At 39.0% G+C, this 27,577-nt stretch overlaps 2 protein-coding genes across 4 annotated transcripts in view; both read right to left on the bottom strand.

Moving 5' to 3' along the window:
* lrrc1 (leucine rich repeat containing 1) overlaps positions 1-17,833 on the bottom strand; it is a 30,400-nt gene extending 12,567 nt beyond the window's left edge. For all 3 annotated transcript variants that reach the window (XM_022212141.2, XM_051960498.1, XM_051960497.1), the window contains exons 1-8: positions 17,240-17,833; positions 7,982-8,099; positions 7,339-7,417; positions 5,161-5,250; positions 1,457-1,513; positions 1,230-1,293; positions 582-656; positions 181-325 (exon numbers count right to left, since the gene is read on the bottom strand). In XM_022212141.2, the coding sequence (XP_022067833.1) occupies positions 181-325; positions 582-656; positions 1,230-1,293; positions 1,457-1,513; positions 5,161-5,250; positions 7,339-7,417; positions 7,982-8,099; positions 17,240-17,398 (787 nt within the window). In that variant the 5' untranslated portion in view covers positions 17,399-17,833. The remainder of the gene's footprint in view (positions 1-180; positions 326-581; positions 657-1,229; positions 1,294-1,456; positions 1,514-5,160; positions 5,251-7,338; positions 7,418-7,981; positions 8,100-17,239) is intronic.
* A 4,717-nt stretch (positions 17,834-22,550) lies between these two features.
* Positions 22,551-27,132, bottom strand: eloal (elongin A, like). The gene is given in 13 exon segments (XM_051960499.1): positions 22,551-22,728; positions 22,904-23,013; positions 23,526-23,602; positions 23,604-23,641; positions 24,070-24,178; positions 24,180-24,254; positions 25,596-25,693; positions 25,775-25,942; positions 26,021-26,120; position 26,155; positions 26,193-26,267; positions 26,269-26,839; positions 26,842-27,132. Coding segments are annotated over 13 exon segments (1,680 nt in total). The 5' UTR covers positions 27,038-27,132; the 3' UTR covers positions 22,551-22,666.
* Positions 27,133-27,577: the final 445 nt, after the last annotated feature.

Genomic DNA, 27,577 nt, shown 5'->3' with positions numbered 1-27,577 from the left:
TCGCTGGTTCAACCAATTTTTTTTTACATGTAAACATGCCAAAAAGCCAAATCAAAAAAAGGAAAAAGGCTGTATATCATAAGAAGCAACTCATTAGATATGATTGTACAAATTGCGTACAAGACAAGCTACAAGATAGCATTCTAATGCTAATAAAGAGCTAGAAGAATTCACGTGTACCAATGCTATGCGGTAGAGCATCAATGTTGTTCTGAGACACTAGCAGGTCAGTGAGTAACGACAGGCGTCCCAGCTCCTCCGGAAGTCGCTCCAGTTTGTTTTCCGATACATCCAGACACAAGAGGCTTTTCATGCTGCCCATCTCCTAAAATTCAGAGCAAAGACATGTGCTGTGCAAAGGTGTATGTTACAATAATACAACAGCAAAGACAAGCTAGGAAAAGAGAGCAAATTCAGTGCTGTTCATGTATTTGCCGCATTAAATCTTTATCTAACATGGTTACAAGACACGTTCAAGACTTTCCAGCATTTCCCAACTCATTAATGCACGCTGTAAATATATAACTCAAGGAAATTGAGACAATAACAGAATGCATACATAAATGGCATGATTAACTTACTGCAGGTATTTCAGCCAAGTGGTTTCCATCCAGCCACAAGTCCTTTAAGCTGATAAGACAGCCTATTGACTCTGGCTGTGTGGGAGGAAGAAATGTAGGAATTTCAGGAGCAGCAGCCGCCAGGAAAATAGAGAAAAAGGAGAGAACAAAAGAGAAATTCCAATATCAGTGACTTGCTTCTGATAATGTGTTGAATTTTTCAAATTCAAATTTCCTCCAATAGTTTTTATTCTTTCTGCAACAGGTGCTGCTTTTGGTCATAAAGGCCATTTTAAATTTGTCTAAAGTAAATTCAAAGATTTAAGCTGAGTTTTACTACAGTGTGTCTAATGCATGACTTCCTGAGCATGTGTATGTGTATTTAAAATGTCTCTACTACACTTTTCTTGACAGCCTGACTTCTCTTGATCTGTCTGCAAATCATTCACCATCAGATTTAAACCACTTACATAAGATTACAACTTAAAACCAAAGCTCAAAACAGATGGCCATCCTCCCATCTGCGTGATAAGAAGTGAAAGCCGTTCTCGAGGGATGCTAATCTACGCGGGCATTACAAGAGCAAGGAAATGGGAAAAGCGTCATTCTGCTCATTTCATGAACCGTGTGCCGTTCTCGTGAGTAAACAAGACCTAGAAAATAGCTCACCAGACTGTAGAGTTCATTATTGCCTAGGTCGAGTTCTTCAAGTCTGTGAAGCAGAGATAGTGACCTGCGGATGACGGAAGGAAAATTAAAATACAGAAAAGCAAAAACACAGAGGCTTTCTGTATGTTTTATTCATCATATCCTCTTTAAGACTTGAAATATGGCTTCTCTTGCAGTATGCATAGTGTACATATTCACAACAATAGCACAATCAGTTGACTACTTACTCTGGTAGGAATGTCAACACATTTTCTCTGAGCTCGAGTGATACCAAATTGGAGAGGCTGCAATGGCAGGAACAGAGAAAAATGAGTTTTAATGAGAGCTAAACATAGCTGTAAAAAAGTCTCCTTGCAATCAGATATGTGAGCATAGGAAGTACTTGGGAGGTGCGTCACTCTTATCAAGGCTGCAAAATCGTGGCACTGTAAACAACCGCTGCATTAAACGAAGAACAGAATGTCTACACGACCGATGCAGAGACCAAAGTACGACGTTGTCTTCTTGCTGCGATGCCTTTCGTTGGCTTTGTGCAGTACGTGTACCCAATTAATACAGGTTTTTATGACAACAGCTAGCCAGCACAGTACAAAGGCCATCTTGTTGATCAGTAGCCAGACTAAATAATTCAGACTTTATGTGGTATTAAGAGATGAAGCGGGGCGTCCGCATCTTTTTTTAACTTGTCCCTGATCTAAGCTAAGACGCATTACAAGTTAATTAGCTCAACTATTTATCTTTCTTTTAAATAGATTTAAAAGACTTGAGTTGCACTGTAGGGTCCATTCATAACAAGAGCAAAAATGTCACCCACGCAGCCTGAGCCGAGGAGATTAACTGAATCTTGAAGGGTACGTTTCAGCCAGTTCTTCATTGAGGCTATGTTTATACGAGGACCATCTTAACAGAAAACGCAAAAGTGGCGACTTGTCATTTCACATTTAGACGAGCGGTTTTGAAGGAAATCTGCGTATATACGGTGACTCTATAGTGTGTGGAATTCGATTGGATATGCATGCCAGGCAGCTGGGTGGTGCTGTGATAAAACTCTGCCATGTCTACGCGCATGCGTACTATCTCCCTTTTCGGATCTCCGCCGCGGTAAATGTTTATGAATGGAATCTGTACAGATTCTGTACGTTTGTTGGTACGACTCCTGTAGTGTACATAGAGCTGCCAGAGTTGCTTGAAGGTACGAAGGATGGAAATAATCACATATCTTTGTTTACTTCCTTGGACCGGCCGGCAAACCAAAGCACCGGCGCACGTATGTGACGTAATCGCGTACGCGACGTGGTCAGATCTTGGCAAAGTTTTGCGTTTTGCTGTTTAGACGGAAACGTAACGGCGGAGAGTTTTCAACTTTTCCACTCTGGAGGCCGGTTTCAAATTTTTGCGTTTTTAAGCCCCCAAAACGCCGTCCTCGTATAAACGATAGGGTGTTTTGTTGAAATATTTTGACATTTTTACCAGCAAGCGTCCTCGTGTAAACGGCCCCTTAGACTATATGAAATATCAGCTGAATGACAGGCTTACCGCGACAACATGGAATACAACTTTTCTTTAATCTTCGTGTTTTTCTTTTCCCACACCAGATCACTGAGCTAGAGATTAAAAGACAGCACAAAAATCTCCTGGGTTCCAGCACACTGTGTCTGAAATGTGGCTTCAGTGAGCAGCTAAATGATGAAAACCACCTAACTGCATCAAGTGTCTCAGGTTTCTGCGTGCTCCATTTTTTTCTCCTCAGAAGATAAACCACTGATGTCATTTAACCCTTCAGACATTTATCTTATCTATTTCTAAAACCCCGCAGCATGTTGTTCCAACTGTGTTATGGTTTTCATTACCTTCTTCCCTTGACAGAGAGCAGGCCTCAAGTTATTGCGTTATGCAAGATAAATATGGGGCGTATGTGGGGAACATGCTGTACCATGAAGCAATGGGAGTCAAAAGTGGTAACCTTAACAGACTTTGGGCACAATAAAAATATTGTAAATCATTTATATGCACAGTTTCCCAACATTTCTGTTCTACAGGTTGCAGGCTTTGTCTATGATCAGTCTGGCAGAGTAAACAAAAACAAAATATGAGAAAAAGTGGTCACCTAGTAGTCTACAAAAGCAGATCTCTGGAAGGAATCTGAGGTTTTCGAAGAGAAACCTTTCTGGGAGGGAACTGTAATCAATTCTGTGTATGAAATGGAGCGCATTGTTGCTAGGAAGCGTGTGGTTTGCAAGCAGGCAGACCACAAATCAGAAGTAATATTAGCAGCACTTCAAAAGCAACTAAAAACTTAATTCCTCAGTGACTTTTTGTGGTTTTCAGGGTTGGGATTTGATGCTTCCTTGAAGATTTTAATAGCAAAGTTTACCGGGATGCAGAATAATTTAGAACTAAGGAAAATGTGCAGTTCAGTTACATCCGTGATTCATCGCAGTGTGGATGTTCATCAGAAAATCTATGCAGTGCCTTGAGTCTTACTTGGGCTTTTTATTCAGCCGATACTTTTGTATTTTGTATACAACAATTTCCCTATGGGGATCAATAACGTATCTATCTATCTATTTTGTATAGCACCATGTTAACATCAGGACAAAACTGTCTATCTAAAGGTTACTCTGCACTGTTTTAGAGCCTACAGTCTTGGCCTATGACCACAACATTCAGCAAGTATTTTTTTAAATGTCACAGTCAGGCTTTCACCCATCATTCATGCATGTGTTAGATTTTAAAAAGTAATTTCGTGATCAAGAAGTAATATGAAGCCAAGGCAAATTATAGCTTGGCCAAATATCAGAAGGTATGAATTTTTTTCCACGTCTACAATAATGATTCCCCTGTAAGGGTCTAAATCCAGTTTAGCCTTGAATTCCCAACCTCCACTAAAACATCCCCTGTGGCACGACGACCTAAAAGCAAATACTTCTGTTATTAAATTCAATTATAACTGAACCCAACAAGAAAAGAGACCTCATAGGAATAAGAATGCTGGCAGACATGTCTCCACTGCCCCTGGATTATATGCCATTTTACAACAAGCCTTTTTTTTTTTACCTTTTATGAACAAAGACAATGCAGCCAAGGAGGGGACACTGATTGATGGGTCTGTAAAGAGTAATGTGGTTGGTATGAATCGCCCACTGCAGTGAGGAAGAGGACATTTAGGCAGAAATCGGGGGAAAAGACGGCAACAGAAATAAATGCACTTTGGCGTGCTATGTCCGTTTCTGTTGTTCAGAGTTTCCACTGCCTCGTTTCTGGACAGTGGGAGGTATACTAATGCTCTGGACACATTTTTTTTTGAGCGGATATGCAGACAAAAAAAAAAAAGAAAAAAAAGAAAAAAATGGAATCATCACAGATTTTGAAATAGTTTTTAGAAGGGTCAGTGCCATACCATATGTTAATTGGCTGTGTAGGCGGACTAATCATGCTCACAGGCTAAAAAAACAAAAAAAACATCACTTGTCAACCTAGCCAATTTGCCTGTAGGCAAAGAGTCCCTCGCACAAAGAAGTGCCACTCAAAGGAATGTTTTTAGCTCACTGCATTTAAAAGGAAAACGCTGCTGCCTATGCTTCATGCTTTGGTTGAGCAAAGCAATGTAGTGAAGAACGCGGTACTAAAACAACTGAAATTTGTGCCTTTTGGTTTTGGAATGCTAAAAAGAAAATCCAGCAAAGATTACAAAGACCAAAACAACCTGTGAGACTAGAAAAAGCAGACAAAGACAGCAACAGAAATGTATCAAGATCTGATTGGTAGGCTTGAATCATCATCCTTCAAACCATTTGTTTACCTTTTAATCAAGGTAGCACCAGACACTCTGGGATAAGACACACATTTTCACTTTTGCCTGTACTGTGAAAGTGCGAGGAAATGTTTTACTGGCAAAGGTGAGACGTACTTTTTATGTACATTTACTTACTTTCCAATGTTATCTGGAAGAACTTGCAATGAAATATCATTGATGGAAAGGCATGTTAGATTCCGAAGCTCTGGAAAGCTATCAGGTAATCTGGAAGAATAAGAGATGATGTTAGATGCCGAAAATTTGAAATCAGACAAATTAATTCAACAGTTTTAAATATTTGAACAAGTGTTTTTGACATCAACGCTGTAGTCGACATATAATTGAGGGACTGCTGAAGTCCATGGGATACATCTTGCATACATTTTTATTAAAAGTAAAAAAAAATAATGTTTTTTTATGTTCATTATGATCATGTCTTTATAAATTCCATAATGGGAATAATCACTTATTCATAAAAAAAGACTGGACATCACCAAAATGTCAACTAAATAGCTGTCCGAATTTAATAACAACCACCTTCTAATTAGCTAAACAATAATAAAATGAGCTTATTCAAAAATTGTTTTGATTGTGTCCTTTTTAATAAGTTGAAATAATCATGACATATTTATTTTTTGGGAATATATCAAATAAGTTGTATCTGTGTCCGAGAAATCATTTTCAACTAAGTCACCCATTACAAAAAGACTTCTCAAAGAAGTGTGCTAATTCCAAGTCACATGACCTGCTCCACATGATGTCATTTCCTCCTGAAGAAAAGACTGACAAGACTCCAGGCTTTCTTAGTTTTTCATTATAAAGTACTGTGTGAGTCAAGTGTGGATTTATCACACGTCAACAGGTTTACTACAATATCTTCATAAATAACTTTCAATTTCAATTTTTTCCATTGTATATATAAAATTTAGAAGAATCCTTCTGTAAAAATGCCATGCGGTGTTTGGTTAGAATAAAATAAATGTTGATTTTAGGCCTGAAAACAGCAAAAATGTCAACTATGATAGCTGTCAACTATGCTACAAAATGTCCCACAATTATATATTGACCCTGTAGATGAGTATTGGACTGGAATTTTATAACTAGTGAGAAAAGAAGACTTTGATCAGATGCCCGTGTTGCTGTAATCTCTTGTTGATTTGATACAGGTTAACTATGTTTATTGATATTCACACGTGCGCTGATCTCTCTGTTGAGAGAAAGAGATATGCCTCTTTAAAATCTAATGTTTTCATTTGTGTTGTCAAACAAAGGACATTAGGCACCGACTATAAGGGACATTGTGTTGAATCCTCCTGGGCAACTATCATTAATTCCAACCACTTAGCTCCATCCAGTGTACGCCTCCCCCAAAAATGCACCTATCACACACACTGTCAGTGTTATTAGCGGTATCTAAAGAGGCCAGATGGGAGTGTTTGTATGCAACTTTGTGGTTGCACAGTTCTAGAGCAGCAACAATAAGATGATGCTTCTTGCATCCTTTGAGCACAATATTCAGATGCAGGAATTGTCATAAATGTGGGCATATACAAAAGAAACACTGGTTTTGCCCAATATTTCTATCCAGAACACCTTTCTGTAATCATTGCAACCTAATGATCTTACTGAATCATGAATTTACAAAGAATTCAATTCATTATTTACAGTTTGTGCATATTTAAGAAACAAGCTCTCAGCTGACTGAGTTACAAAGTAATGTCTGCACTTGCGATCATAGTGAGTAGAAAAAAAACAAAATGGAAATTTTATTTGTGAATATACTTGTAAAATATGTGGCTGAAAACCTAATGATTCCATCCACTGACAACAAAATGACATAACATCCCTGTAAACACATAGCCGTAACTACACCAATACTGTTAAACTGTTAGCATAGGGCCACAGTAAGAGGGGAAAATTAGGTTCCTACTGTGGAAAAAGAGTGTCGTGTGTGTGTGTCTGTGTGTGCACTTTAAAAGTATTGAACACCACCGCCTTTGTAATACTGCTCATTGTTGCCTCCTAAACTCTGCACTGCAACATGCTGTGGTTTTGCCCCTGCTGAGGTGAAAATTGGACTCGATCTCACCCAAACAGCAAAATGCAAACTATGCACAATCTGCACTATGTCAAGCGTAGAAATGGTCCTGATGGCAAGTTCAACAGCAAAGGGGCTTAAAAACACGCAGTGCCGATGATGGAAATACAGATTCCTCTTCACAAGAAACAAGATATGATTGCAGCAAAACTTTCAGAAGACATGAATACACATAGTACTATTTAAAATATTAAATAGGGGTCGGCTTTTTTTACCTTGTTAATGGGTTTCCACTGAAATCTGCCACCTGGAGGGCTTTGCAGTATGAAATGCTCTCTGGAATTTCCATAATATCTAAATAAGAGAAAAGACGTGTTACAAAAGTTCTCAGTAACTCAGGTTTTAAAGCATGTGTTAACATTAAAATAAATGCATCACAAAGTCAGCTGCTTTATGCGTTAGAGTAAAAAAATAATAAAAACGCTCAATAATTGCAAATCAGCTGTTTTACTGTTAAATATTTCTATCATTCAGGCGTCCCTCTTACATTACAAACAAAAAGACACATACTGCTGCTTCAAACACATTTACTACGACAATTACGCCTCAATGCCAACAGGACTGTGTGTACAATGTCTGAACTTTCTTTTACCTCAGCCTGTTGCAAAAGGATCCTCTCGAGGCTATCTAAGGTCTGTATAAACAACTCAGGAGATTCAGGCTAATGCAAACCAGGCTTTATCTGCTTGTTTGTTGCACCAGCTTCACTTAAGAGGAGTAAATCTGTCACTGTGATTTATTCACTAAATTTAGTGCTGTTGCTCAACTGTGACGATACTGAAAGCAGCCACTGATAAAATACACAGCAATTCAGCCGTAAATGTTGAAATGTTCTGCGCCAGTGCTTTCGCTTCTTACCATTTCGCGAGACATCCAGCTCTACCAGCTGCATGAAGTTGGCGATTTCTGGTGGAAGTCTCTGGATCTCATTGTCACTCAGGCCAAGTTTTCTGAGCTTCACCAGCTGGAAAAACGGCTGAAACGTGAAGAAAAATGTAGATTTAGTAAAACGCTTAGACTGATAACACTTTGAACATCATGGACTGATTACAGAATTTAGTTACGCCAACTTGCAAAAGAAAAATGGACAATGCCTGGAAAATATTGTTTCCCTGATGTGATATCATCTCTGAAATTTTTCATCTGTCAGTCATGCTTTTATTCTTGGATCACTCCCTTGTAAGCCACTGATTTATGCAAAATTATTAAATGCCACAGAAGCACAACCTCTCACCATTTTATGAATGCCACACTAGATCAGCCACATGGACTGAATTCTATGCAATTTATTGTATATTTACCAGAATAGGATTTGATGTTTGGTGCAGCAAATGAAAACGTTTTCAATGGCATGTTTGTCCAGGCTTCATTCTGTACTGTAGCAACATCTTTTTTGCCCGCTAGAAACAAGAGTATGTTTAATATTTTTAAAAGGAACATCACAAACTCTTCCTGGTCTGAACTATTATACCACAAGGATGACGACTAAAGGAAAGTAAAAGCAAGAAAAAGACTGAGGTTAAAGGTATTCTTCTTTCCAAGAAGCCTGTTTAGCACAAGAGAACAATGATGGCATTCAGTCTGCAGTCGCAACATGCTGGCAGTTCCATCAGGTAGATGCTGACAAATAAAGGCTTTTCGCTATTCTTTTATTCTAAGAAAAGACAAGAGAGAGAGAGACGCTGCCTTGAACTTTAGCTGTACAACAAATGGGATTGTTAATGTAAAATTCAGTCAATAGTCATTTTTTCTTACTCAGAAGCAGCACTTTCAGATAACACATTTACATTAACACAATCCCTCTAAACTGTGTCCGCCAGAGACCTCTCTTCTCTCTAATGTGCTGTTCCGACAACACAAATGGATGGCAGGTCAGGAAAGAAAGCTCCAGATGGCACACTTATTTAAAAGGCAAAAGCAATTATCACAGGCACATATTTGACGCTCAAAACAAGAGCGAACAGAGCCTTTGCCTGTGTGGCGGCAAAGCAGACAGTGAACAATACTGCTTCAGGTTCCTTTAATGTTTTGGCATGAACAGAAGAAACTCACAAATTTTCCTTCTGGGCTTCAGCATTTTGTCAGCCAGGTTTGTTACAAGTTGTGCCAACTGGCCAGGAGGGTTCATCTATGAATTCAGCTCCTAAAGTCATATACTTCTTACCCGTCATTAAATCAATCAGTCATTTAGTTGACATTTTTTGCTTTAATATGTTTTCTATTTTCCTGGACACTGCATATTGGATACTCAGGTGTTTTCAGTGGCTTTCAAAAGTTTTCTCATTCACAGGGGAAATGTTGTAGACTGTAGGAAACGTGTCTTTCCTTATTCCTAGCAGGAACCTAGACAGTTGTCCCTCTTTGGTTCCTCTTTGTCTGAATGCTGCACACACAATCCACACAGCTCATTACTGAAAAATTCGTCTAATCTTTTCAGTACATTACCAGCCTTAATGATTTCTGATTAATACTTAATGATCGTGCCACATCCTTTATATTTAACACTGCCACCTTCAAACTACAGACTGTGGTGTTTTCTTTCTGGATGCGGACAAGGAAGATAAAAGGCTATAAAAGCTACAATCAGCTGCAGGACATAAAGTACTGAGAATATTATTGAACTGCTGAAAAAACAGCAGATCTGATCTTAGATAGCGTCAGCTAGGTGCAAATGCAATCTGTAAAATGTGTTGTTCAACGTCCGTAGAACACATTCAGATACGATCACATTTTAATAATACGTGCGCAGTGAATAAGAGTCCAAAAGTCAAACTCCACCCTAATACAAAGTGCATGTCATTACACAGGCTTAAGACAATTCAAACAGCCTCTAATCCATCATTTCATCAAGCAAACAAACCTGTACTGTGGTGTTTGTCTGAGCTTTTGCATCTCAACCACCACAATTTCACTTTCACAAAAAACAACTTTCTGGTTGCAGTCTCCTAATCACAAGCGAACTGCTCGAGATTAGTTTCTCGGCAGTACTGGCTGAACTCGAGAAAAAGCAAATAACGCAAATTCATTTATTAGAATTGATTAGACAGATATGTTTGGACTTCCTGCTTGAACCACTCCTTAATGACACAGCAATCACAGTTGGAAGCGCACGCTCAAAAAAAACTTTCAGATCAGGGGAACACAAAGGCGGTTTCATTCAAACGCTTTTTTTTGTCTCTTGATAACAATAAAGACAATCAGAGGAGCAACAAAGATCAATGCATAATTGGTTCGTCTGTATAATGTGTTCGGCAGTGACACTGCAACACGCTTTGTGAGCTCTGCGTTGACATACTGACGGCAAACCTGTTCTTCCGGTTAGAGTCGCTCAGCACCCCGCCCCTAACAATCACCCATGCATGACACGCAAGAACCCAAACAGGCCGAGTCAAGAACACATTAACCACTTTCCCTGATCTGGAGTAAATGTTTGAATCTTTAGTTTCACCCTGTGTGCTGTTTGCTTGAGGCCTGAAGGTGTGTTGTGGGAAATGAGTACAAGCGGTCTACAATTTGTTTATTTACTTAACTTAAGTCTGTGTATCGCAGAGTTTGTTGGGCTACACTTCTGTGCTTTTTCATTTGTCCTAAATAAACACTCACAGTCAACAGAATCTCATGCCAACTGACAATCCACCACCTCGGAGGCATAAAGGCTTCAGTAAAAGACATGGGTGTCGGATGTTTTGTGGAGTCTACTTGGAGTTTCACTGTAAGGTTACATAAAGGTTACGTGCTCATATGCATGTAGTATTATATATCACAGCATAGGCTAGAGTTAAAACTGTCTCAGCCACGTGGCCAGAACTCAACAACTGCACTACATTTATGACAGCTCTTCTTGTAAATCACATGAGAGTTAGTAAGTCAGTTCGACCACCAGCTTCCTGCCCTCGCACCACTTCACACAGGTCATAAACCCTGCAGCCTCCCCTCTCTACCCGGATACTCTTCCTGCTTTCCATCGCTGTGCTCAAACATCTGAAAAATGATGCATCACTGCAGATCTCCAAAATGCAACTTAGGTCTGATTAGAGGCCGCAACTTGTGCTTTTCATTATCAGCAGATTGTGCTCTTATTTAATCATTTGTCAAGAGCAGTGGGACCAGCAGTGCTACAACAAAAGGCATTCTGTATACTGTCACAGAGGATTACAAGCACCAGCAGATATTCACATTTAAGTAGCTGGAACAACATATTTCTAGCACTTTTTCACAGAAAGAATATTTAACCAATTACCTGGTTATCAAATTATAAAGCGATCGCATTTACTGATCATTCAAACTCTAAACTGAACGACATCTTTGATCAGAATGTTGACCAAAGAAAGGTATTTTCCTTTTGGGTTAAGTTGGGAAAACAGCTGACAAATGTCTTTAAAATTTAATAACCTGCCCAATTAATAGCTGAGTCTACAGCCATGGCCATAAGTTTGGACACAGCATGACTTACTATGTCTGTTTTGATGTCTATTACAGAACATAACTAATATTTTTTGACAGCACCAGTTTAATTAGTCAACAAATCAACAAGGGATATAATATTATCAATAAATTCCAACAATTGGAACAACTTTGTTCCCAAAACATAATATTAGAAGAAAATAACAAAAAAATGCAGTACTTTCACAACCGAATTTGGTAAGAATAACAAAATGACACCAAACTCTTTTGATGTTTTTTTAAGTATGAAACTTAATATAGTTCTCAGGAGTTGTGTACTGTATTGTAAGTGACAATTTTGTGGTATTTTCTAAGATTCACAAGCGTCATGTTACTTGTGTCAAAAAACTTATGGCCATGGCTGTACAAAACTGCGCAATAGTGACAGTTCAAACCCTAAATATATGCAGTTTACTCTCGTATATGACACAGAAAAGCATCAGATCTTCACACTGGAGAAAACAAGAAATAGAACAAATCATGATTTTAAAATTGTTGCTGATTTTCAAGCAACTGATAATGATTGCACATCTGCATAGTTGCATTAAACACTAGTGTGTACGTTACAGATGTTGGAGTTCTGACTAAGTTTGGTGCACACAGATCAAAAACCAGTCATTCACAGCCATCAATACCTCTGTGTCTTACAGTTTCACTTTAGCTGTAGTCAGTGGAAACTGCATTCAGATTTAAACTGGATGAACTGGCAAGAGAATTTCAACAACCACCTAGTCTGGCATTCCTATTCTTCCTTTTACGGTTTGCTTCTTGGTTTGAGTGCTGTTTTGTAAGCTAACAATTGCCATTTACAAACCAGACTGGTGGTATGTATTGTAAGGGCCAGCTGCTTAAAGGAAACTTTGAATAAACAAAGAGACACGAGTTACTGTTTGCTTGTGCTTCTGCGCAAATAATACATAAAGCAGTACAACACATAAAAGAGACCAGCTCTGAGACGTGGTGAATTCTGTGCTTCATGTCTTTTTGACTTGGGTCTTCAGATTTTTCTTTGTAAAACTACAGAAACTCTCTGCTTCAGTTCAACTTGCCTCATCTTGTTAGGGTAAAAAACACACCTTTGCCGTTTCATCTTGCCATTAAAAAAATGCCTTGTGCGTGTTTTTATCTGCCTGCTGGTGGAAATGATTGACCTGAAATATGTTACTGTGTCAAGGCTTTGTTACATGATCATCAATACAATAGTAAAGTTGGTGGCCAGCGTATATATGTATTTATATATATACTCACACGCAAAAGAAACGCAAGTTTCTTTTACCCGATGAAACATTTAAAAAATTTATTCAAGATCATAGGCATTTCACTTGCTGTTTAACTATGCCACGCTTAAACCAAATTGAGAGGAACCAAGCCATCGGACGTCTGCAAGCTGGAGAGTCTGTCCGAGACATGACCCGTCACTTTAATGTCAATATCACCACCATTTACCGTCTCCAGCGTCGATACAACACCACACAGAGCACCGATGACCTTCCCCGAAGCAGACAGACTCTCCAGCTTGCAGACGTCCGATGGCTTGGTTCCTCTCAATTTGGTTTAAGCGTGGCATAGTTAAACAGCAAGTGAAATGCCTACGATCTTGAATGAAATTTATACCCACTGAAGGTGTCGATAAATCGTGCATATTCAATTGCACGTGCAAAGTGTGAATCATGTCCACATCATCAATGCATTGGTGTACTGCGACCATTCGTTTTCCGTTTTCACACCAACCTTACAAAACGCAACAGAAAATGTTAAGAAGACACCATGCACCACAAAGTACCAAATGCATTTTTGTTTTGGGAAACCAAATTTAATTTTTCATCGGGTAAAAGAAACTTGTGTTTCTTTTGCGTGTGAGTATAGTTAGACACCTCTGAGGCAAATGTGACAAGGCCGCTCACTGAGCACTGAACTAGACTGATGTAAAGGCTCATCCAGTGGGACGTTTCTTGGATTCACTCAGCAAGCATTGATGACATTAGTTACATGCCAAAGAGCATAATAAGCAGTGTCTCTCATCTGCGTGCAAATAATCCACCTCTCTATCCTCCAAACATGCTTAGAATACTTGTGAACAGAGTGTAGAAGTGCCTAAATTGTCCTGCAGTTGTGGTGCAATAAGAGCACACCTGCTAATCACATCCTTGCACACGACAGAAAGAGGCTTTACTTTGCCAGATTCCCATCTGTTGATTGTAATGTCCATCACTAGTTTCTGGTTTTATTGGTCTGTACTTCACAATTTGGGTCACGGATTCATTATAACTTCATTAGAAAACAGTAGCACGTACAATTGCGCGAGTGAGGCAACAACAAAACGCATAATGCTGCCTTTGTTTTCAGTCAGAATACCTGTTCCTGTGCTTTTCTCCGTCGGACAAAGTAAGCAGTGTGACACAGCCATGGGAGGTTGCTCACATTATCTCTGTTCCATCAAATTTCTGCGGACATGCCAAGTCCCAAAAATATTCTTTCAGCAGTCTTTTATTTTCTCAGTGGGCTTCTGTAAACTGTAAATCAAGTCAATCCAGGTTCTGTTAGGATGAAACAAAGACTACGTGAAAGAGTTAAGCTGCAGCTTTACTTAAAATTATGCACATGAGAACGCAAGAAACAAATGATGCAAAGATACAAAACAGTCCTTCAATCCAATCAGCTTTCCTTCTGACGCACCATGACTCTAGTTATATGAGATCAGGACAGTTTCTCAAGCAGACTAAGCCTTATTCCAGCTGCAAACCGCAGCAAAACCCAGTAAATTACTAAACACACTTCTTGCTTTTGAAGGTTACAGTAAGAACACCGAATACAATTACTCAGTCTTACAATACACTCATCGGATATGAACTGAGAGCAACAAAACCAGTTTTGCTGGAAAAGTTCAACGAGAACATGCAAGAGAAGCCACTAAGTCGGTCGTCATTGTTGCAGCTTTAGGCTACACAAATGTCAGACAGATGCCACAGGTCAGGCATCTTCAGTTTCAAGCACGAACGGAGAGAAAATCCAAATGAACCGTTCACGCCCACAGGAAATAACATGCAAAGCCTCGGAGTGGCATCCCACTTAATCCAGAGTGCTCGGGTCACAAGTAAGAAGGCTGGGATTGTGTATCCCCACTTCACCGAGCCTGTCAGCAATTCACACTGAGTGGCCCACAGTCCTCCTACGTGGTTCCTCTTAAACTGAAATAGAACCACTGTGATGGATGAAGTACTTCAATCTTTGTTTGATTCAGAATGTGTGTGGCATCTCATGGTAGTAAAGAGACATGTTTAACTTTGTAGATCCTACATTTTCAAGACAATCCAGTACATACAGTCTTGGAAAAAAAATATATTAGACCACCCTTGTCATCAAAAACAATGGTTATCCAATCAAGTACTAACCCCTGTGTGTATCATGTGACTAAAACAAACCAAAAAGAGAACATAGAATGTCTAAGTCACTGTTTTTAGCAGTACGATTATACAGCTATTGATGCAAGAACTTAAGTGATTTTGGTTATTATCAAGAAAATCATGGAATATGGTGAGATACCAGCTCTTAAATTAAACTTTTATGAGCCATTTTTGTTGGTATCATTATGTTTGTTAAGATAAAAGTACCTTTAGTTGTACCAGGCATTAAAATGAACAAAATGAACAACAAAACAAGGGTGGTCTAATATTTTTTTATGAATGTGACACTGTAAATTGCAAATGTTTGGGCCTTTAATCAAATTGTCTCCTGGCTAGAGCTTCTCAAATGAGTGAAATTGGCTCACTTTTGACATGTTGACTAAATGAATTAATGTTGTATCAATCCAATAGGTAGTTGCTAGAGGTACGGACCCGTACTTTCCATTTGCCAATCAGATACGCGAGATCTGGTCACGTGACTCCCAGTAGACGCTGGAGGTACGGACCCATAGCATCGGTACTACAGGTACGGACCCTAAACCTGACCCTAACACTAACCCTAACCTTTGCTTACCTTTCAACAGTTTGCAGTGGTTAGCAGCTTCTTGACTCGCGAGACTCGCGTACGGGTCCGTATCTGTCTGGCAAATGGAAAGTGCCGTATCCGGTATGGGTCCGTATCTGTAGACACTACCAATCCAATAAGCCAGATACCTGCAGAAGACCTGGCATCAACTATAATTTGACTGGTTCTCAACAAATGTGTTTGCTAATTTCATTGCAAAGCTGAATGTCAGTGACTCAGTTTCAGTCATAATGGGTAATCAATTCAGTTTTTACTGCTTCAGCCATCTTTGGCCTTATTCAACCAGCATTAGATCAACAACTAAGTGGAGTTCACTCAAACATCCCTGATATGACTCGACAAATTAACCACAAAAGCAGCTTCACATGACAATAACGTTAGATAAGACGAGAGGTCATACTACAACACACATTTACTCCCATCATTCACTTTGTATGTCGCATTTTCCTGGTTTTACTACAAGCTACACTACATCTAAAGATAACATAATAAGATCCACTTGATGGACTGTTTCTGGAGCTTTCTGCCACATTTCACACTCAGATTGAGTTTTTTCCCAAACCTGTTTCCAAGGTCAATAAAAAGCCGTCAGCGTTTACCTTACAGCTCAGTGAAACAGTGTGTCTTATTTGGAAAGGTGGAAGCCTCTACCTGTCTGGCAATCACATCCACATGACTAATGCTTTTACGCTTCTATCAGACATCTCGATCATGGAAAAAGTCTGCTCTGGAGTTCCATTACTCACTCAGCTTTCATTATCATGTGTGGTACTACCTCACTTTTATTGCCAGAATTAGTTCTTAATGCTCTATTCTAGCTTTGTTTTACTATAAAAATGTGTTTGTCTTCTTGTTTTTGTACTTTTTACGCACTGCATTTCTTACGTTACATCATTTAGTTTTTTCTGAGCAAAGTCTGGCATAATAATTGCAAGCATTACTTTTACTACCATACTCCAGCCTCCTTTTAGTATTAACCCATATTTTTATCGTACTGTTTTTGTATTTTTTAGGCATGGCATTTTTTAAAATTACATCACTGTGTTTTTTTTTTACTGTTCTACTGTTGCTTTATGTATGACATTGTGCTTCTATCTTATCTGCATTTCTTCAGTTATGTCATTTTGTGAGTTGTTTCTGAGCACATCTGACACAAGAATTTCCTAGCTTTATCTTATCTTTAATATCTACCGGGACATTGTGACATGAGTTTATCATTGTTGTTGAGCTGCAATCCCAGGAATAAAACAGCTTGTCAGCGGCTCTGTCATGCAGACAGCATCAGGGTTTAAAACAAAAGGTCAAGGGTATTTCTGACCTCTGCACCTGCCCACACAGGTTGGACATTTGAGGCACAGTGCAGCAGCTTTTCTGGATGTTTTTGGACAAATGTGACCCAAGTATTTGAAAAAAAAACACATATTTTCAGTGAACCTGCGGTGGGAGGTGTGGATCAGGGGAAATTTCCACCTACACAGACAGGCTGCCTTTGCTGATCTTGCGTAATTATTGTCCCCAGGTCCCCGCAGACTCTCACGGGAAGCCTGATCAGCTCAGTCACAACCACTTTAACTGGAGGGGCGCGTTTCGTGTGATCCACAACACACCAACTCCCCTTTTAAAACCCCGCTAACTGTGAGTGTTTGTTGCATCCCCCCCCCCCCCTCCTCCCCCTCTGCTTACCTTGGGCAAGTCTCGGAGTTGGTTGGCATCCAGCAGCAGCTCCTCCAAACTCCGTCCGTAGCGATAAATCTCATCGGGCACATAGAGCAGCGAGCAGTGGCGTTTATCGATCATCTCAACGTGACGGTTGCACCGCCACAGGGGGATACAGTGAAACATGACGGGGGAGATGCGAGTAAAACCTCCGCGGGATAAACAAACAGACAAACAGGAGGAAGAGGGGGGATGCAACAGATTGCTACGGCGGGACGGACGGAGCTAAATTTACCGTCAAACCGGAGCAAAGCGAAACTCGCAGGCAAGTAAACACCGAAACTCCCGCTGTAAAATAAGTCACCACCGAGCTAAACGTCGACGAACATGGGAATCACTTTGTAGTTGTAGGCACCTGTTTTTTTTTTCGTTCTTCTTCGTCGTCGCTTTTAAAAGCCGTCGTAAATTAAAAAAAACTAAAACGCAGGCTACATCTCAGGGTGGCATTCTTGTGCTTTTTTCCCCCCCTCGTCTCGTCCTGGAGTTAATTTCCTCTCCCGTCCAGTTTCTGACCCGGAACATTCACTCCCTCATTCCAATCGTACGTCAGCACTCCGGCGGCTCCTTCCCTCCGGTCCCTCCTCTGGATGGTCCCGTCCCTCACCGGCCGCCATGATGGGGGTTCAGAGGACCGGGGGGGTTGGCCCGGGGGGAGGAGGAGGCCGCACCGGGGTGGGTACCCAGCGTTTAAAAATATCTCCGTTTCAACTGCTACTGCACTCGTATCTCAATTTATGCTCACTTATTCCCACCCCATTTACCGTCACAGGAAATAATGCGACATTTATTTGATTATTATAAGTATCCATCTGCTGTTAAATTGAGATTTTACATCAATTATATGATTAGATAGTGAAATATGATGCCCTAATTAACTGTGTTGTAGATAAAGTTGTTCTTATTAGCTCCACTTCAACAGGCTGCATCATTAATCAATAATGCATCAGCATTAATTAAACAATGACACATATGACGATAAGTGGGGCAATTCTTTTGCTGGTGCTTTTTATATTTTAAGTACTTTTTGCACATAATACTCAAGTAATTTTATTTTTGTACATAATTATGAATATGGGATTCAGCTATCCAGGGATTTGTTGGGTTTAGAATAGAATAGAATAGACAGAATAAGTAATCAGAGTCAAGTCACTACCACCACAATAGAAAATGTTAATAAATTATTTAAAAAAATACAAAATCTACAAAAGATACAAAATGCACAATAACATGTAAAGCATGCTATGAATAAAAATGCACTAAGCTGAAAAAATGCATTATAAGTTGTTAAATATACTATGAATAAAAAATGCACTTAATTGAACAATGCATCACAAAGTGGCAAATGTACTATAAATGCAAATGTATTAAAATGAAAAATGCACCATAAATTGTCAAATATACTATAAATACAAATGTATTAAATTGAAAAATGCACCATGAATTGTCAAATGCTAACAATATAACAATATAGTGAATGGGGAAATTAAGCCCTGTTTTACCTTTCATGTATATTTTATAGGGTTGTTACTATCTCTCTAAATTAGTTAGGTTATCTCTATAATTAATAAAACTATATGGCCTTGCTCTTAATATTTAACTTTAATATTAAACTGGGATAATAAATTTACTTGGAGATTTTCATAATAATTATACTGTTGGGAATGATATTTATTACAGTCAAGTTGTATTCAGTGTAAAATTTGTAGGATTTTATCTTTAATGTTTTAAATCTATCAGTTTAAATTTGTCACTTTCTGGTTCTTACCTTTGTATTTACACTTCACAATGCCGGTCTTATTATTCTGGCTGGAACACTGGCACAGACAGCTGTTCCTTAAATGCGATTTGTAACAGTGACTTGGCATAATTCAGATACGATAAGATATGAGATAAATGTTTATTAACGTTGAAAGAAGTTCTCGTGCCAGAAATGCTCAGAAAAAGCAGAATGGCAAAGGATAAGTTAATAAAATAACAGATTCTGCATGCAACAGTTGTAACTGTGTATTCTACACTGCAGTATACAGCATGTATATAGATCTGTGCAGTGCGCATTAAATCTCTTAAATGTTAGTTGATTTAAATTGTGAAACCTTAATTGTGTTAAGACAAAACTGGCAATTGCATTACTTCTAGGGAGTTAAACAGTTAAAGATACAGGTTCCATAGCAGGAAACTTAATGCAACTAAACTCAGTATACTGTTCATTACTGAGATTCAAAGACTAATGAGGTTTATATTGTTTATAGACTCAATCCTTCATGGCATGAAGGATAACAAATTTCTGAAGACACATTCTACCATCCATCAGAGACTATTTTAGTTTCTCTTCGCTAGAAAGGTTGTGCTGCTCGGCCTTCCTCTTTAAAATACCCCAAAGGTGTTTCTATTGAATTCAAGTCGGGCGACATGCTTGGCCACGTCATAGCTTGTGAGAAACTCTTGTGTAATATTTGGCAGTGGTGCTGAATTTCTTCATCATGCTGGGAATATTCCTTTTCAGCAAACTGGGAATCATTTTATCAAGTCATTGTTTTTAATATATCTACAAGTATTCATGGTAACATCTATGATGGCATCTTCCAAAACTTGTTTTGCACTTACACAGCCCCCATATGATCACACTCCAAACTCAGTGCATACTTCCAGGACTATTTGTTCACTATCGTAGTCCTGATCTGGTTTATTGCAAATAATATTCACTTTGGCGTCATCTGGCCAAAGAATGTGCTCCCAATATTCACAGGCTTCTTCTATGTTCTTAAGCAAGGTTCATCTTGGAACTTTGTGCAGAGTTGCAAGCAATGTTTGTTCTTAGAAGGGTGATGTTGTGCAATAATTTTTATTATCTAGTCTGTCGGCAGAAGCTCTGATTTCCACTATAAGCGCTGTGCCAAATCAAAAGCACTTCCAACTTGTTTTTCAGAGTTTGATTGTGCAAGTAGTCACTTTCTGTGGCAAAATTAGCGATACTGCGGCTCCTTATTTACCTGCTGATTAGTGCTGCAACTGTGCTTCACCGATTGTAGTATCTCACTGATCTTGTATCCTTTTTCCATCTTTGTGAAGTCTTACAATCAGCTCATTTAATTCCTCTGACAATTCTTTTTCACGTGGAGCCAAGATGCAGCTTAAGTCCAAAAATTTGGAAAGCTCAGGTGTTCACTAGAATCATTTTTAACCATGTTCAGCATCTGGGCCAATTGGAACATCAAAATGTGCTCCGTTAGTTTCATTAATCATCACTGGTTTTGTAATTTGTGCTATGATCACAGGCATAGTCACTTGTGTTTCATTGAGAGTCTGCTTTGAGGCTGTTTTCAAAACAGTCTTTCTGAAGAATTTGTTTTGGATTCTTAAAGAGAAAATGTGATACTTACCAACTTAGGCAGTAATGTTGCAGAGGGATGTACTCACTTCTGTTAGATACTGTGTGCGCGCATTTCATGATTAATCCATATATTTGTAGAAATCATTAAATAGAGGGAAAATTAAAAGCTGTAATCTCAAATTCAAAATGTCACACAGTACAAAAACACGTATTCAACTTAACGTAGCATTGGAGGGCACTCTAGCTGAAACATCTCTTAGCACCACTGGAGACTACACTGGTGCTTCTTATTCATAATGGGCATGTTTAATATTTATTATTAATCCATCAGTTGTTAGCACGAAACAAAGTAAGCTTCAATTAAAATAAAATAAAATCTGCCTGTTTCCCCCGTTAATCTGCCTGTTCCTCTGCTTCCTGTACTGCTTTGCTGGAACATAACACATTATTAAATAAAGTTAATTTACAAATATGCACCATGTCAACACAGCATGAGCTGAAATAATGAAGGTCGTAAAATTGGATTCTTACACAAGGATCGTGTTTAAGATAGGGCCCTTAGATCAGGTGATAAAGCGTGACCCATATTTCATCCTTTACGGTGTCAGTTAATGTTGAACTTTAGTTATGTTTTGTAAACACATACAGTACACCATAAAGCGACAGTGAACCTGAGGTTTGTGGGGCAACTGAGTGGCATTCTGGTAGCTTTTATAGTTACAGTTTTGCAGACACACTCTTTATATGTTTACTTTGCATCCGAAAGCAGAACCGTTTATTAATGGATCAATAATTATGCGGAAGTCCGTTTAAACTGTCACATCACATCCTGCATGAGTAATAATTAAGCTTTATAGAAACAAAACATGACAAGAAGTTTCATTGATTTCAGTTTTTGAATGAAATAAACATCATTCCTATGTCATCTTTTATTTTTTTCCAGCCAGCTTCTATCCAGGTCACAGGACCAAGTTCTTTCTGTGGAAGGATTGTCTTGTTAGCAATCAGGTCAGGTTACCACCCTCTCTGAGGTTTGCAGGGCATTAGGTCTGACCAAAGTTTATAGAGGTCTACCTTTGCTGGAGTATTAGCAGTTGAGAAAACAGTCTGTCTGGGGACCTGAGGCTCATGCACTTCTTATTCCCAATTTGGTGCTCTAATAAATTCAAAAGGTGTCACCTTTTATGACCCCATTATAAACAGGCTGGTGTCTCACAACCTACATATCCTATCCATATCCTCTGTTACATCATATGAAATGGGTAAAAATGAAAGAATCCAACATGATTTTAATTTTTTTTTAAAAAATACTAAATTGGATGCATTTCCATGCGTCCATAAACAGCGGCTTACCTCAAACTAATAAATTAAACATTGAAGACCGATTAATCATGCAGTCTTAGCAGGGCTGCCACAGGTGGTGCTGAAGGCTGCTGCAGTTTCACAGCCACCCCGCTACAGTCTCAAACAGTTGTTTCAAACAAATCCAAAACACAGAAGTAGACAGGGTGCTTGAAACATGGCAGACTGCAGATGCCTTTGTCTATAAAACACATCATTATCATAAGGGACTATGGAGAGTTGACAAAAAAAAAAACATTTTGTTGGCATATTGTATAAACTGAGAACCACGAGAACCTCTTTGGCTTAGTTTGAAGTAGTGCTCGATTGCACTAGCATTATTAAGATTTATATTAGACATTATTATGGTGTGTAGCAGAGCTGTTGTAGAAATTTACAGGGAAACAAAAAAAAACAAAAAACATCTGTCTCTCCTCTAGAGGGAGCCACATCCAAATAAACAATCTACACACTGACCTTATTCAGATCAAACAGGCTGACAGACCAAATACCAACTCAAGTGAATTTGCTGACTTCATTGTCCATTTAATACTGGAAGACATTCACAGAAAAAAAACATGGGCACTTTTCCTTATCGCCACTTATATTAGACAAACAACACAGAATAATCTAAAGTTGAAAATAGGCATAATACAGTTCAATGTCAATCAGTGTCTGAGGACATTTTCCGTGCATCCACGCTCAACATCACACAAGAGGCGTTATCTGCGTCCCAGCTGTTTCTTAAATGCCTTTAGGGACTTTGCCATCATTGGAGCAACTCCTGTGAGAACAAACATTAAAAATTTCAGAGAACACAGAGCAGGTAAATCAAAAATTACTGAGCTAAAGTTAGATTTATTTGTTTATCCACCTGATTAATGAAACGGGTAGCTGGCAGAATAAGTGAACAGACCAGTCTGGCAGGTTTGTAAAGCCACAAACTCACAAATGTCAACTCACTTGTTTTTTGCGAGCATCTTGTGCGTTGCTCCCCCCTGAACTGGTGCTACTGGACCTGCTGAGTTCATTACAATTCACCCTCGATCGGTTGTCCTGAACTTTGACACTGGAAATAGAGGAATTAATCAGCAGCACAGTGCATAACCTGATCAAATAGAATGCCTATTTACAGAACAAAAGCACATAGAAATTACAAAATGACTGTGTCTACTCCAAATGTCAGCGTTACACTACAGCTGGTGAGCAATAGTTGACAACAAAGGACCAAGGCCGTCTCCAACCAGAATAAAACCAGTTTATCCAGCACATTGCTCCAATTCCTGTGTTTGGCTAAAGTTCGCCCAAAAGCATTTCGCCCAGCGTTATCACATGAGACTGAAGGTTTATGACCCTGCTAGCTGCTGTTGTTTTAGCGATCACTTTGTGGTTAAGGGGCTTTTATGTGGAAGGGGAGCAGAGCAAGCACAAGGCTTACCAGGTGTTCATGTTTTGCCAAAGACAAAGAAATGGGGGGCAGAGATGACCTAGTTTCATAAACAAGAGGATAAAATAAACTAATCATAAGTTCATTGAAGAGCTTCTGGTTTATTTTTCTGTATTCAGGAGGTTGAAACTCACCTGCACCTGAGCTGATGAGGCTGCTGAACAGCAGTTCCATGAATTTCCTGCTGAATTCGCACATCTCTCGGTGGCTTTGGCAACAGTGTGAATAAATGCCATCTTCACCTGCCGACCTAAAAGTATTACAGTGTATACATCATCATAAGGAGTAAACAGAGTTTTTCCCCTCTTAAAAACAATTCTCGTTCTCCATTCTCAAACCTATCTAGAACTTGTTACACTGATGAAAAAAAAAAAAAGACTTTTCTGCCCTTAATTGCTGACTTAGTTAGAAAACCAGGACAGTGATTTAGATCAGGTTTAGTTCATGTGGATATATTTCCCCTACAATTGATACAATATTCTTTAAGGGACACTTTCAGACATGACTAAATACAAACTATTCCCTTTCTTGCTGCCAGCTTTGGCTTCATTTTTACAGTACAATTGAGAAAATGGTTCTGATCTTTTAATCTCACTCCAGGCAACAAAACAAATATGCATATTTCTGATATCCCAAATGGTTTCATTAAGAAGCGGTACAGTTCTTGGTGTACAGCACCCACCTTTGGTTTCTTAGAATGTGCTAAGACAATAGTTTTTGTCAGTCTTTGCAGTTTTCTCTCCCTCTCTCAGGACAGCCTGATGTACATCTCTTTCCATGATTCATTACTCTTGAAGTTTGGCGTCTTTGAAGTCCTTCTCGCAGTGTTTTCCCCACAAATGGTCTGTTACACCGATGTAGATCTGTACAAAACAACATATATAAACTGTAAAATCAGTCAAAATCCTTTACACTTTGAAATATCTTTTCTAATCTCTAACCAAAGTCTACAAAGTTTAGATTGACTAAAGTATTTTAAAATAAATTGACACACAGTTGGTGGAAACTGTAGGGTAACCAGTTGATTAACGCTAAAAAACAACCTCCTCCTACAGATCTGGCACATTTCAGGAGGTAAAGTATGGCAATGAGGTCAGCAGGTTGGTTATTTATCCATAAATGGTTTTACATGGGATATGCAAGCCAAGAAGGCGTCAGTACTGCAGGGTTACTGATGCCAGATGTGATGGTTCACACGTCTGAGGAAAGGTTGCACTCTTTGGATATTTACAATTTACATAACAAAGAGCATATCGTTGACGTTTCACTGTTGACATAAGGGGGAAACCTTGTCAGTAAAAGAGATCAGAGAAACAAGGCAGATATGCAAGCAAGAAGAGTGCATGTAGAAAGTAAACAGTTTAGTTCAAAAGTGGAGTGTGGAAGGAACTTGTTGAAAATTGTTTGGATAAAATACATTAACACCACAATGCATTTTACCCCTGACAGGGAAGAACGAAAGTGAAACAGTTTACAGAGGAACCATAGAAAATGTTCTTGTTTCCAGGAGAAATGAAGGATGATTATCTGGTTCTACCACCCAAATTTTCGATTTTCTTCAGTTTTTCTGTTTTTACATCATATTAGAACTGTGATTTTCTGACATTTTCTAGACTAAATGATTATTGAATGTTTTAATAATTAACAGCCGACTAATTGCTAATAAAATCAGTTTCTTGTAAACTTTAAAAAAAATTAAAATGAGCTTCAGTAGCTTGAGCTGCTAATGATTTAAACTGCTACATAAATGAGAACTGTTTGTAAGAAGAGTTGGAATAATTTTGAAAGTGACAACCAGTGCAGTTCTCAGTCTAATATATAATGACAGCTTTTCCACTGGTATGCACAGTTACATTCAAAAATGCAAGAAACAACATCTGTGTGATAAAAAATACAAACAAGTATTCAAAATATTGTGCGATATAAATAGCATTACTGGGTTTATACATGCTAATCCACTGGACATAACTCTGAGGTATCTACATGATTTTCACATCTGTAGCAACTGTTGAATGCCACTGTGTATCAACATGTGTATCCCAGAGTGCTGATGCCTTTTAAATGGTCCCAGCAAAGTCAGAGTAAAGTCATCCCACAGCCCCAGAAACAAGCCGGAAGTCACACCCACGCTGAGCAGCTGAGAACAATAAAGTGACCACAGAGAGTGTGTCTGATCTAAATGTATTCATATGTCACATTCTTACTGGGTTGCATTCTTCAATGCGTTGCAGCTGCTCCGGTGTGCACCTCTCCAGCACCGGCTCAAGGAGCTCAAACGGGACTCCACCAGTCTCATAAAGCACTGAGAAGACATCCCAGCCCCTAAATATAAATCCAACACACTCACAGAGCCTCGCATCAACGTTCTCCACACTTTACTCACAGTTTATATTGTTCTGCAGCGTGCGGATACACTGTTGGTACAAGCTCAGCATAGCTGGGAGGAAGGTGGTCTTGGCGCCAGAGTACACTTGCATCTTCCTGTTCAGCCGTTGACCAGTGAAGACCGCAGACTCCTCAGAGACGTCGCAGAAATCCGACTCCTTCTCAACTTCATAACCAAACAAGAAGTGTAAAGAACAAAGTAGCCAACATGAAAAGACAGGTGTATTTGTTCTACACACGGTACCTTTCCTGTCAAAGTACTCCACAGTAGATGGCTTTTCAATTTCAGGCAGAGCAGGAGGTAAAGGAATGTCCAGGAGGTGCATCACAGACTCCTGGAACATCTAAAATAAGAAGAAATATGACTGGGGCCTGAACTCTAAAAGCAAAGCATTTCAGGTCATTGTTAAAAATACCTGTTTGGAGGAGTCACAGGTGACTTGACAGGCTTCATGTCAGAATGTTTTACAACCATCTTAATCTTTTTGAGGTTTCTTCACTCCAGATTGTTCTTTCCTCTTGAAAACATTCACATCATAGTTCAAGCACGATTCAAAAGACATGGAGGGCTCCTCTTGATCTCTTTTACTTTCCTTGTCTTTTGTCTTGGTCTTTTTGTTATGTTTCTCTTGTCTCATTTTCTTTTTACTCTCTTCAGGCTTTGGGCTCCTCGAGATTCCTGAAGATCTGTCATCTTTGGCCTGTTTCAACATTTTGTCGCGGGATTCATCACTGCACTCAAATGAAAAAGGTCCTTTGCTTTCCTTTGAAGGCTTTGATTTTGTATTCGATCTTAATCTTCCACTCTCAGACACATTTCTTTTCTCTACGGAATCAAATCTGGATTTTTGAGGAGTGTCCTCTAAGTTGCCTTCAACCAAACTATCTCTGTCTTCTGTTTTTTTCTCACTCAGACAGTTTTTCTTCCTCTTAGATACAGCAGAGTTGTCAGTTTTGTTCTCCTGGATTTTAGATTTCTTAATCAAAATGACATCCTCAAAGATATTCTGATTTTCTCGTTGACCTTTGTTGTTGTGTACATCCTTGTCTGTTTTTCGTTTGCGCTTTCACATCGTTCTTTCTCTGAATCAGCTCTCCTTTTTCCTGTTTCAAAGAGGGCTTCGTCTGAAGAATCCTGATTTTTGCTATAAGATGTGAAGCAACCACCTTCCACTGCCCAGCTTTCTTTATCTGGAGAGTCTCGGTCTTTGAACTTTTGTTTAACCAAAACAGTCTCTGACAAACACCCATTCTTCTCCATGGCTGTATCAGGGGAAAAGATTAAGATTAAGGTGTCAGAAGAAGAATGATCAGCAATATTATTCAGTATGATGTGAATTAAAACAGCAAGCTCACCTTGTGGAATCTTTAGGGACCAACTTTTTCCAACCTTTAATCAGCGACTTGGCGAGTTCTCCAGCCTGTTCATGTCTGCGGAAGGAATTAACCGTTTTTCCAATTCCAGTTTCCTAATATTTAGACACTAGTTAGTGTAGTCAATGAGAATTTAATAATATGCATAATATAAACATAAAGTTTGGGTCGTTGGGCCAGACTCACAGCAAGAATATCTATGTGATATCCAGATCCTTAAGTTTCTGCAAGATTTTTAGAACCTGCAATGATGATAATACACACATTAATACATATAGTTCATTGAAGATGTCTCTTAGTGTTCCTACATGTAATTTTCGTGCATGTTTAGGGGCAAAAATCGACTGCAATGGGAGCTACATTGAAGAAAATTTGGCATGCCAAATATGGCAGTCCTGGTTTTGGATCACCACAGTTGCTGATTGTG

Source organism: Acanthochromis polyacanthus, chromosome 15 (genome assembly GCF_021347895.1).
Source record: "Acanthochromis polyacanthus isolate Apoly-LR-REF ecotype Palm Island chromosome 15, KAUST_Apoly_ChrSc, whole genome shotgun sequence".
NCBI lineage: Eukaryota > Metazoa > Chordata > Actinopteri > Pomacentridae > Acanthochromis > Acanthochromis polyacanthus.
This window is presented reverse-complemented; position numbering and strand designations above follow the sequence as displayed.